The sequence below is a fragment of the Schistocerca piceifrons genome, chromosome 2 (genome assembly GCF_021461385.2).
Source record: "Schistocerca piceifrons isolate TAMUIC-IGC-003096 chromosome 2, iqSchPice1.1, whole genome shotgun sequence".
Taxonomy (NCBI): Eukaryota; Metazoa; Arthropoda; class Insecta; order Orthoptera; family Acrididae; genus Schistocerca; species Schistocerca piceifrons.
Window position 1 is genome coordinate 402648006 of NC_060139.1, and position 12441 is coordinate 402660446.

General features: G+C 37.7%; 1 protein-coding gene across 7 annotated transcripts in view; it reads left to right on the plus strand.

Moving 5' to 3' along the window:
- The window catches only part of LOC124777828 (transmembrane protein 94), a 495418-nt gene extending 485245 nt beyond the window's left edge, over positions 1–10173 (plus strand). For 3 of the 7 annotated variants that reach the window (XM_047253355.1, XM_047253356.1, XM_047253354.1), the window contains exons 26-27: positions 535–702; positions 7448–10173. In XM_047253355.1, the coding sequence (XP_047109311.1) occupies positions 535–702; positions 7448–7520 (241 nt within the window). In that variant the 3' untranslated portion in view covers positions 7521–10173. Of the gene's footprint in view, positions 1–534; positions 703–7447 lie in introns of those variants that run through there. The other 4 variants (XM_047253351.1, XM_047253353.1, XM_047253352.1 and 1 more) reach the window with 2 other exon arrangements.
- The last annotated feature ends 2268 nt before the right edge of the window (positions 10174–12441 follow it).

Here is a 12441-nt window from a genome sequence, read left to right on the forward strand (position 1 = left end):
GAATTCTCCATACTCCACAGGTGCTTCTTGTAAAGGTTGACGATAGTGCCCATCATAAAGGTAGCCTCGTCTGCGAGCAGGATGGCCTATGCCACAAAACAGTGACAGAACCTTCACTGCAAAGTTAAGTCCATAGTTAATAAGCATTGTAAGTGTTATGGATAGTGGCAGTTGTCATCAAGAACATTCCACACAGTCATTTGGTTTCCTCATGCCAGTGAGCCACCTGCCTGGTCCCAATATCAGTGTCATATTCTACAGTGTTCAACACCTTATATTTCCAACTTCAAGTGTGTGCACCTCCCTCAGAATGCATCACTGGCCATATGTACATATGATCATTTCTGCTCCTTATCCTCACGGAGATTTCTTCCTGCAGTTTTTCCCCATTTAGCAAAATCACTGCATCTATATCTGTACTGTCTTTCACGTGTAAATGCCACTTTTCTTTCATTTTGGTATTGAGCAAGAAGAGGCCATTGATGTACAGAACTAGTTTTTCTTGTCGTACAGTATTACTATTTCCTGTTGTAGGTTGCTGCTGCAGATGTCTTTCTTTGGTATAAGTTTCTTTGTGTTGTGGTCAAATCCGGACACCATTTTGACCGATATTCAAGTGCCATACAATGCCATCATTATTGGCATTATTTCTCCTTTTGTAATAGTTTCAGTGAATGAACTTATCAAAAGGGAAGAAATTAAGTAAGTATATATGCCATTATTTTTCGTAGAAATATGTTTTCATTTGTATATATGAGACATGTTCTGTTATGATGTTCCATTTATTTCATACTGTTGAAATGCATATCCTTACTAATACACAAATAGCGCTCAATAAGTAATGCAACACATTTTTTTCTGAAAACAAGTTTGTTTTATTCAGGATCCTAGTACATCACATTATTCTCCATTCTTTTGACTGCAAAACCCTATTTTTCAATGTAATCTCTGTACGCTGTGATGACCTTATGCCAGATAACTGAGAGGGCCTGTATGCCTGCATGGTACCACTCTACTGCTTAGTATCAGAGCCAATATCTTGCTGCATCAATAACCTTCCCATCATCCACATATTGCTTCCTGTGGAGTGCATATTTCATTCGGCCCAAGAGATGGAAGTTAGAAGGCACAGGATCCAGGCCCTAGGATGGATGAGGAAGAATAATCAAGTGAAATTTTGTGAGCTCCTCTCAGGTGTGCAGACTTGTGTGAGGCCTTGCATTGACATGAAGAAAAGAAGTTCGTTAGCATTTTGAGAATCTCTGGATGTTCCAACATTGCAGGACTGACAGCTGTTTGTGTCCGGCCAACAGGCTGGAGATCAGACAGGTTTGTGTGGCCTTGTTGTGATGATGACAGACACCTCACCTAATGATTCATCTTGCTTTTGCTGACCGCCAGAGAATTCTGCAAATGCTTATGAATATCTGCTATGCTCTAGTATGCCACAGAAAGAACCTCAATCTCAATGACAGCTCTCTGCTAGGAATCCATTTCTTATGACGTCATTTTGGACGTTACATAATAGTACCACCACATATTTCGACTTCATGAAATTTTGGGGGCTGAAGAGGAAATGTTCCATGACATCCAACTACAAATTCAACATTCTTTCAACTGAAATCACCCAAGGAAAAAAATGAGTTGCAGTACTTATTTGAACACTCCTCATATCTGTTATTGTAAGTTGCTTGTTTATAATATTCACTGTTGATGTCAAGAACATACACATTGATTAAAAATGTGGATTTAGTTTCAAATGGCTGTGTTTCCAGAACCATAAACCAAGACTGAAGGCCTGAAGGTGTGATATCTGAGTTATAGTTGATTCCCTCCCTCCCTCAAGGAGATGATGAGGCAGTCAAAGAGGACAATATTTTAAAAAACCATACATCCCAAGTATAAATGTCTTACGTCTTGATAATTTGTACACACTCCTTTCCTGTACAGAGTGTATATCATTCCTTCCTTACATTGTTGCTGCATTTCCTCATGTTTACATATCGATGTCATATTTTTTTTTACATGGGTCTGTTCCAATTTATCACACTCTTGCTCTAGCAATTTTGCAGAGATTTTCTCTGTTGCAGCTGCCTGGTGTTTTTTAGTCATTTCAGGGCACTTGGCACTTCTCCAACTGTGGAGAAGACGATTTTTCTTCCTTTTAACATTTTTGTTGTTCTCCATTCCTAGGGACTTCTTGTGCTAGCTTTATTGAGTAAATAGCTTGTGTCATCATTGGAAAATTCATTTCCCCTCCCTTACTACTTTTATAGTTTGGTTAGACCGCTTTTAGAGCTAAATGGCTTCTGTGCATCATTTATTACTTTGTTAAAGCATTTTTTTTTTATTTCGTTGCAGTTGCTCTGTAACTCCATTTATTCAACAATCATATATCAGCCCCCTCTCCCCTCTCTCTCTCTCCCTCTCCCAGTTCATATGCTTTTCATCTCTCCTCTTCTTTTCATATTCTTACTTTAATCTTCTCGTAGAGTTTCTTTATATGTTGTTTTGTATGCCTTATTCTTTTAATTCATCTGCATTTACATCTACATCCCATTGTACCAGTTTGAGGTTTTTCCTGTTCTATTCACTTGTGGAGTGTGGGAGCAATGATTGTTTCAATGCCTCTGTGCCTGTTGTAGTTATTCTGATCTTATCCTCACGATCCCTGTGTGAGCTGTAGTATAAGTTCTTGGACCTTTGTTAGTAGACTTCCTCATGATAATTTATATCCATCTTAAGGAATCTACCAGTTCAGTTTCTTCAGTATCTCTGTTATTTAGTTGCTGTCTTGCACTCAACCTCAAACCATAGGTGTCTTCTGAATCTACTTTCCATTCTCAGCATTCATTTTCTGTGATATTAATTGTTATCCAAACCATTTCCTACAGGTCTTCAGTTGGTGTCAGTCACTTAGAAATTGAATGCCATATATCAAAACAACAATTATGTTAATGCAGTATGCTCCCTGAGGCCTCTATTAGATACTGTATATTGGTTGAATTGTTTCTAGGACAGCTGCATTGTATTTTTGAAAATTTGTTCTAGTTCATTTTTATGATTTAGATATCCTTGCACTTACTCTTCTCCATATCAGGTAATGATCCAAGTCTTTGTGGGCCCCTGAGATTTCTTGTATTTGAGTCTAGCATCTATTAATGCATGATCCCATTCAGCTTGATTTTCATGTTTCCATGTGGATATTTTTGTTTGGGAACAGTGTGGATCCAGCAATCATGTTTTGGAATATTACAAATAAAATTAAATTAATTGTATGAGAACTAGTTGTATGTTTCTTGTGTAATCAGAATGTCGAACTGATTTCTTTTTTCTTTCTTTTTCTTCTTTTTTTTTATTGGCACTTGGGAATTGAGATGTACAGTTGTTATTTTGATATCATAATTTGGGCAGTCATCGTATGTTCTTCCAAAAAGTTCATAGAGGAGAACGTTTTCAGCCACCTTAGATTCCTCTCCTGCCACATGAGCATTAATATTTAAAGCAAAGTGTATATGTGTATGTATGGGATCTTCTTCCAAACCCCGGGCTGGATTTCAACAAGTTTAGCACAAAACAGCAGGCCTCACAAGTACCAGCACTGTGGGGTTTATAACCTCCTAGCTCCAATAGGAGCAGAGATCCAGGCAAAAAAGTGTATTTTCCAGCTCCCCCTTCCCTCCCCCACTTACAGGCAGCACTGCAGCACAGGCATGTTGTGTGAAAACAGTATTGGCCTGCCAGATAAACTGTTTTGCAGGGCAGCCTATATGTTGGGCAAGAAAAGATTTCCCAGGCGCAGACATGTAGGCTGCCCTCTATGACAGATATGTCATGTTTGAATAATATCAGCCTGCTTTGTCAACCTGTTTTGCATGGCAGCCTGTATGTCAGGGACAAATAACTGATTTTCAAGCCACTGGTGTGTAGCCTGCCCAGCATGACAGGAATATTGAGGGAATATTATCAGCCTGCTTTATTGAACTGTATTGCAGGTTGAGATGATAGAGGAGGGTATGGACAGGGTGAGGGGGAGGAAGAAGTGGTCAGACAATGGATGTGGGGGAGATGTATGAGGCAGGTGTAAGGTATAGAGGGGTGGTGAGCAGTTGATAAAAGAAGAGGGAGAACTGTTTTGCAGGGCAGCCTATATGTTGGGCAAGAAACGATTTCCCAGATGGAAAGAGAGAGAGGGAGGGAGATATGGTCAGAGAGAGAGAGGGGGGATGAAGGAAATGGACAAAGAGAGGGGGAGGAGAAAATGAAGAGAGAGATGGTGGGTGGGAGGGAGATAGACAGATGAGAATGAAGTGGCCAGACTGAGGGGGTAGGAGGTGGAAACAGAAAGGAGGAGAAAGGAGTGAATTCAATATATATGTTGGAGAAACATATAGGCAAAGCCACAGGGGAAAGGTTAGTTATACTATAATTGAAAAATAACCTGTGAAAACCAACCAGTAAGTGTTTATTGTGGCTGTTTACAGTGAATCCTGTACCCAGATCATGTCTTTCCTTAGATTCCAATAAAATAAGATTGCCTTTCACTTTTCTAGGATTGTATTCCCAGTCTAGTTTATCTTGGAGGGACATGACCCCAGGCTTCAATTTGATTCTTTAATTTGGAACTACTTTTAAGATACCCTGGTAAAACAAAGATCATACAAGCCATGTTTCTATATAAATACCTGGTTTCAGAATTTATTTTTCTTCTTCCTTGGTCATGTCTGCTTCCACTAATACATTTACCTTCTTTTCATTGCATTTTCTCAACTTTTTGGGTTTTACCAAGGCAGGTTGTCACCCCTTCAAACATTTGAGTCATAATTTGTCCTGTAAGAGTGCAGATGCACACGGTTGTCAGTGGGAGTTGGTGAGATGCACCCTTGCTGCTGATTTGAGATTGTGTGTGTGTGTGTGTGTGTGTGTGTGTGTGTGTGTGTGTGTGTGTGTGTGTGTGTGTGTTTACAGAACCATATATAAGGGTGAGAACTGGACTGCAAAAGAATAGGTTTAAGTAATAATAGTGATAGGTAAAAGTAAATTAAATACTGTTTGGGTTGGTGTGGTAATTTATGCTGGAGATAGTCTGGGGGCACCAAATGGCTGCTCGTGACGTCAGAGCAGGCAGGGCTCAGAATCTAAAGAACACTGTGGTGTGCGATGGAGCTCCATCCATGACAAAGTTCTATGATCATGGGACTTGGTACCTATAGAGACCTGTAGAAAACACAGAATTGGATTTGACTCAGGAGCACCATGAGACTCTGTTCTTGTTCCATAACAAGTAGTTTTTGTTGATCAGAATTTAAATCCTTGTGTGTGAACCTACCAGCACCTGTTACTAGATAATAGTAGTCATTTCACAGGAGATGTCTAGTAGAAGGCGGGGTCCCTCTGAAATGAGAAAGAAGATCGTATCAAGGAGGAGAGAACCCTCACAGTACTCTGGGTTAGTTGGATTATGATTTGCACTCAACAGGGTTTATGTTTTTATGGAGCCTGCCTACACCTCATCTAAAGAGACACCCCCTCCCCCCCCCCCCTTTCCCACAACCCTGCCCCCTCCTTGCCATGCTTTGAGGGATACATTTTTATTTGATTTCTGCAACAAGGCCTGTCCAGGTCAGTTGACCATGGCCATAGCTACACTACAGCTCTCATTTGAGCATGAAACCCTTCCATCTGACCTGAAAGAGCCTTTGCTAAGGCAATGTCCCACAAAAGAAGTAGCAGCACTGTATGAACCAGAACACTGTATCACAGCTGCAGTGAACTCAGTTACAAAACACTTTCTTCATTGGCTGTGGGATGAATTCTTCTACTATCTGTATGTTAACCTTGTAGCTGTGAGAGGGAGAAGCAGGGGTGGGAGTTCACAGTGAACATCTATAAACTTTCATGTCAGCATAATTAAATGCAACTTATATCCATAACATACCATGTATATTTTGTAAAACACTGAAGTACAGAATTGAGTCCATCATTTCCAGTCACTCTGCGTAAAGTCAAACAATAACCAAACCATACATATCGTGCACATTTTTGTGCATTAAAATCAAACAGTTGAAAATCCAGAATTGAATAATGACAATGCTATAGGGGAGATGTTGAGTCTCAGGGAGGCTCAACAAAAAGACTGCTATACATTTGAGCTTTCGGCCAAAAGGCTTTGATTTTAAGAAGACAAAACACTCTCTCTCTCTCTCTCTCTCTCTCTCTCTCTCTCTCTCTCTCTCTCTCTCTCTCTCTCTCTTGCTCTCTCTCTCTCTTCATGCAAGTGCAACTCACACACACACTTAGTCACAGCCATGGAAGCCCACATTGTATGATCACATATGATATACAGGACATAAAATCCAGTCTGAGGCCTGCGATCATTTTTGTGTTAATAGTTGGCACAATGCTGTACAATTGCAATAAAGTCATGAGATGGTCAATTGACTCTTTTATTAGAACATGTTATGCCTTTTGGGATTACACCCATCTTCAGACATCACAAACTTCAACTCCTTCCTAACCAACCAGGCGTACACCCGTGACAACTCAAAGAAAGTGTCCAATAAGATGTGACTATAACTACGACACAAGCAGTCTTGAAGCAGAGCACATACGCTCAAGACTGCTTGTGTCGCAGTTATAGTCATATGTTATTGGACACTTTCTTTGAGTTGTCAATGGTGTGTGCCTGGGTGGTTAGGAAGGAGTTGAAGTTTGTGATGTCTGAAGGTGGGTGTAATCCCGAAACACGTAACATGTTCTAATAAAAGAGTCAATTGAACATCCCATGTCTTCATTGCAATTGTACAGCATTGGTTGCCAATTATTATGTTGATCACATATGTCATTGTTTTACATTTTCCCCTCATGCAAATCATATTCAATTCTAACACCTTAGACATAGATGAAGTATATAGTTATGTCATTATTTTGTTTAACTTGTGAGGAAGTGGGGGAACCACTTACTACTTAGCTTTACTAAAGGAAATAATGGAGAAAAAGGACTTTGTCCCGAAGCTATTGAAGTTTACATTCTTTTTTGTTGCCTGTTGATGACTCAGTGCTTCTACTGTTCAGTGAGTTATCACCTATACTAGTAAATTATTTATTTTCTGACAGAATTTACCCTACCATATTTAACTAAATTAGGAACAGTAAACACACAGAGCCAGTAGTTTCATCACAAAAATAACTGCGGAAGATTTTCACGCTGTTCCTGACTCAAATTACTGTGTACAATAAATATAGAGCTTTCCTTCTTAAAGAGCCACCTTTTTGTAGTGATGTTTATCACAAGATGAAATTTACATTAGAATTAATCTGGACACAGAAAATAATCTGTGTTGTAAACAACACATGTTGCCACACTTTTAAGATTATTTTTATTTTGTGGAGAATGAATTTTTCGTATAAAATTGTAACACTCAATTTTCTTTTTTTTTTCTTTCAGGGTCAATGTTCGATATCAGAAACGGGCAAGACTTGAATTTGGTACAAAATTAGGAATGAATTCACCATTCTAGACATACATAAAGTATAGCTATTGCCTTTTACACTTGTATTATGTTATTGCAGAGTTGTATCTTGCTTCCTCACACGTCAAAGTGAAGGAACAGATTTACATTGGAATAATTGAAGTGAATGAAGGATAACTGTACTAAAAGCTGGACGAATAAGGAATGTAAGGAGAGGTTACAAGTTTTAGTGAACAGACTATCGGGTAGACTGACAAAGAATACAATAGAAGCTGTTGCCAGTACAAAACAAAGAGGCATTGTTTGTTGAATATGCAAAGAATACGAGTAAAGGATAATACTTCACACTGTGATAGGGGCTCCTAAACACAAAACTTGGGGCAGTTAAATAAGATCATGAAATTCAGAAATATCAAACTAATAGCAAAAAATAATGTGTGAAAATGAAAAGGCTAGGAGTTTTCAAGAAATTTCGTATGGAGATGGGATGGTTAGTGTTCACTATTTCTGATGTCTGTCATGTGTTTTATGACAAATGTGTTAGAGTAATCATTAACATTGAAAACCAGTTTCTGGATGAGGCAGTGAATGTTTTTTCCCCAGTGCTTGTGGATCCCATGTGTACCTGGTGCAAGAACTATGTCAGCCAGTGGAAAATCACTGTCGCGTACAGAATTTTGTTACTCTCTGGATCTTTCTGTCAAGATCGTTTTCTGCCTATCTCATTATTACTATCCTTCAAATCTCTCTGGCATTCCATTCCTTTTATTTAATCTGTAGATTGTTTCCCCCATTTGTCTTGCTGTTCTTGAGTTGCTTCATCCATGACTGTCATGTATGTATTTTCAAAGATTCATATTCATGATTAATCTGAAGTGAAACTCACAAAACTTCCACTGTATTATTTTTGTGCCCAATTTCGTGGAAGACAGAATTTCTCAACACAATGTAGATCTTTTCTGTCAGCTGTTTATTTGCACAGACAGAACCCCCCCTCTTTTCTTTTTCCCATACACAAAATGCACTGTGTAGGTGGAAAGATAGTTTAGTGCAACAATGGACATGGGAAAATATAGAATGAAGAAAAATCAATTGTTAATTGTATATATGATTGGAGTTTATAGGAACAGTGCCCTTGCTGCTTTCATGAGACTTAATTTACCTTTTAAAGCAATGTCGTCAATCAAAGAATACATTGGAAAAAACATGTGGTGCTATCAAACTACATTACTTTGTTATTGACCATTTGTGCGTCCTTACCCAAGTCACTGAGTAAAAAATACATGCAGATAGCTCAATTCATTCAATGTTTACTTATACTGACTTATATGATGCTCTGCTATATTGTTACAAAACAACATGTTACCACAGCATTTAGTAAGTTCAAACACAGCTTGATTAAAAGAATACAATAATTATATTTTATCTGATATGACAAGACTTTGTCTTAGTACTATGTATGTTGCACCAATGATGATAATTTTATGTGTGTGTTTCATACTGGTCTTACATGTGTAATAAATTCAAACGCAAACTAAAATTGATGCTACAGTAAGTTTTTTTAAATTGTTATATGCAGTAAGACAACTCTTGTAACTGGTGAGAATGTTGTGGTTTTGGAAATGACGTTTATAATGAAATACATCAATAAACATGAACATTTTCTGCTCATTGATTATTCCATGTTTGTAACAAACAGATACGGAAAATGATTCTTTTTTTCTGTGACATTATTTTATTATTGATTTGTAGATAATATGCACTGGTTAAATGACATAGTGTTTATTTGTTGAGCACTTATCTGTCTTCATATATTTATTTTATTCCATCCTGGATTTTCCATTCTAGCTGGAAAAGCTACTTTAATTAAATTTTGCACATTTCGTTCAAGGTAGCTTATTAATATTTTATTATTGGGTTTTTCAGGCAGACAGACAAACAGATAGACCGGGGGGAGAGTATAAAATCCAAGACACACAACAATGTGCAAAATATATTCTTAACTCTGAAACTGAAACTTTTATATTTGCCTAATGAGGTTATGCTAAACTCAACAAGTACACTTTCTCCTGATATTTTTCTGTGATGTATAATATAATTTTCCTGGAAGTTTTGTTATGACAGGTCCATATTACGGCCAAACGTATGTGTGAAATATGATGGGAGAAAGCGTCTTGTCAGTTGTCTTAATTTTTATACACTTAGATTTGGAGGATGAATAAAAATTGTCTTTTTTTTAGAATAAACTGCCATTTGATTGTATATTACTGTATTTTTCTTCTGTAATATCCAGATTTTGGCTTTCGTGCCATTATCAAATACAGTGTTACCAGATATGCTGTATAAATGGTCTAAGAACTCTAAGCATTGTGTTCGGTAATGACATAAAAGCCAAAATCTAGATAGTATAGAAGAAAAATACGGTACTACACAGCCAAATGGTGGATTATTCATTGAAAAAATACTGTGTGACTATGGCTCAGCACCATCAAAAACTTTTTAATAAAAATGGTGTGGGAGACTTAAACTTTCTTTTCGTTTCTCTGATTACATGTAAAGTAACATAACCTCAAATTCCACATGGCTGCAGCTCATTAGTTCTGCAAAAAGAATGTTGTTCGAAATCTCTTATCAACCTGACAAGATCTGTAGAAACAGAAAATAAGTTTGAAGGGGTGATTGTTGATCAAGACAGGCAACATGCACTGCAAGACCGAATTACTGCTACAATCAATTATACACAAGTGATCATTAAAGAACAATATTTTCTTTAACACATGAATCACAGTCACTGTCTCAAGCTTTTGAATAATCCTACAAAATAGATGCAGAATGACAATAAAAATTAAATGGATCTGCATGTTAGAAGATGATGACCAGAATGAACAGCAGCTTAACCAGACTTCTATATTAACATATCTTTCTTCAATTTACAATCAGTATCTCGAACATCAAATCACTAACGTAAGTTTTTCGCCATTTCAAGTGTTTTGGTCTTCTTCTTTCAAAATCATAAATTTAATATTTTAGTCTCTTCCAGGTTCTTGTGACCCCTAATAAAAAGTATTAAAAGCAATGTTATGAGAACTGAAATGGAAATTGGTGATGTAAGTCTATACATGGTTTGAATTTTATATATATAATGATGATGAAATATGTTATTCAGTTTGAAATTGACGTGTTTGATATATTCCTGCAATAAACTATCCTTGAAGAAACCATAGACTTGTTTTGGCTTCTGCTGTCTTGGTAGGAGGCTATCTGTATACTCCTTCTGTAATAAACTTCTCTGAACCACACATGTTGAAATCATTCTCCTACATCAGACATCATAAATTTAGTAATACACCACTAACATGAATCTTCTGTAGTGCTTGTTGTCAGTCCACAATTGTTTTTACCAAACTTATTTTCTGTGCACCAACCAGTCCCTCTACATTCTCCTTTTCCCTCACTGTTCCTATTCTTTCACTCCCTTCCCCTCTTGCAGATTTAATATCTCCATAATTCTTTCATATACTTCTGCTTAATTTTTTTTATCCACCTGTGGCTCATTTTCTCTTATCCTCAAATAAATCTTCCTTCCTTCTTCACTGTTTTTTGGCCTGCCCCCTCTCAGGATTCCATCCCAGATATTCAGCTTTTAATGAGTGATTTTTCACTTTAATGAGTGATTTTTCTCATGCAGTGTGTTACTCCATGCAAGGTACCCCACGCAGCTGAAGCATATGTAACACGCATTAGTCCTACTCCTGAAAGAACTATTCCTACAATATTGTGTAAGGCCTTGTGTGGAATTAGCAACTGCAGGAGAAAATCCTTGTCAGATTAAAACACAGGTGGCTAAGTTAGCTGGGTGAAAGTTTCAAAATTAAGAACTGGTCTGGTGCACAGTTTTAATCATTCTGTTGGCTCACTATTGATAAGCATTTCACAAGGCTGAGTCATAGTACTGAACTAATCAACAAGCATTGGTGACAACATATGAATTCCACACTCTTTTACTGGGTAAAGTCCTTCCTGGAAACACATTATGAACTGTCAAATGTGTATCTTGTTTTTGTGATGAGTCTGTGTGGTTTTGTTATAAATGGGCAGGAATTAAATGCAGGTGAGACTTCACGTAGACACATCAGCTATTCTTCTCAAATAATAGATTTGATATAAGTCATGTCAATCCTGCCACAAGATGGTGTAATTTTGCAGCACATTAGGAGAGGCCGTATGTGTTATTAGATCAACTTTAATAGATGCTCCACACAAGACACAAAGTGTGAGTCTTGTTTAGCTGACTACATTACATACAGAGTAAAGACAATATACTCCACTACCACCCAAAAAAGCTGGCAAATAAATTATGTGGATGGTATTAGTTTACTGATTATATCTATGATATGTTAACTACTGTAAGATATATCACTCGTGAATGACCATTAAAAATGAACTCATACATGCATAGGAGTCAGTGCCTTCTGGCCAACTGGAACATGATAAACCTGCTTTTCAAACAGTGGAAAATTTAGTATGGAATGTAACAATATTATGAAAAGGAAATTTGCTACTCACCATATATGAAGTCTTCATGGGTTGTCAGCCGTAGCTACGAGACGACGACACTACTCGGCTGACAACCCGTGAAGACTTCATATATGAAATTCACCGAGAAAACCTGCACTCACCTTGCTACTTGCCATATTTGCTACTCTCCATATAGCAGAGATGCTGAGTTGCAGATAGGCACAACGAAAAGACTGTCACAAATTAGCTTTCGGCCAGTATGGCCTTCATCAATAACAGATGACAGACACACACACACACACACACACACACACACACACACACACACATGCAAATGCAACTCACATGCACATGACTGCAGTCTCTGGCAATCTGGCAACTGAAGTGTGTGTGTGTGTGTGTGTGTGTGTGTGTGTGTGTGAGAGAGAGAGAGAGAGAGAGAGAGAGAGAG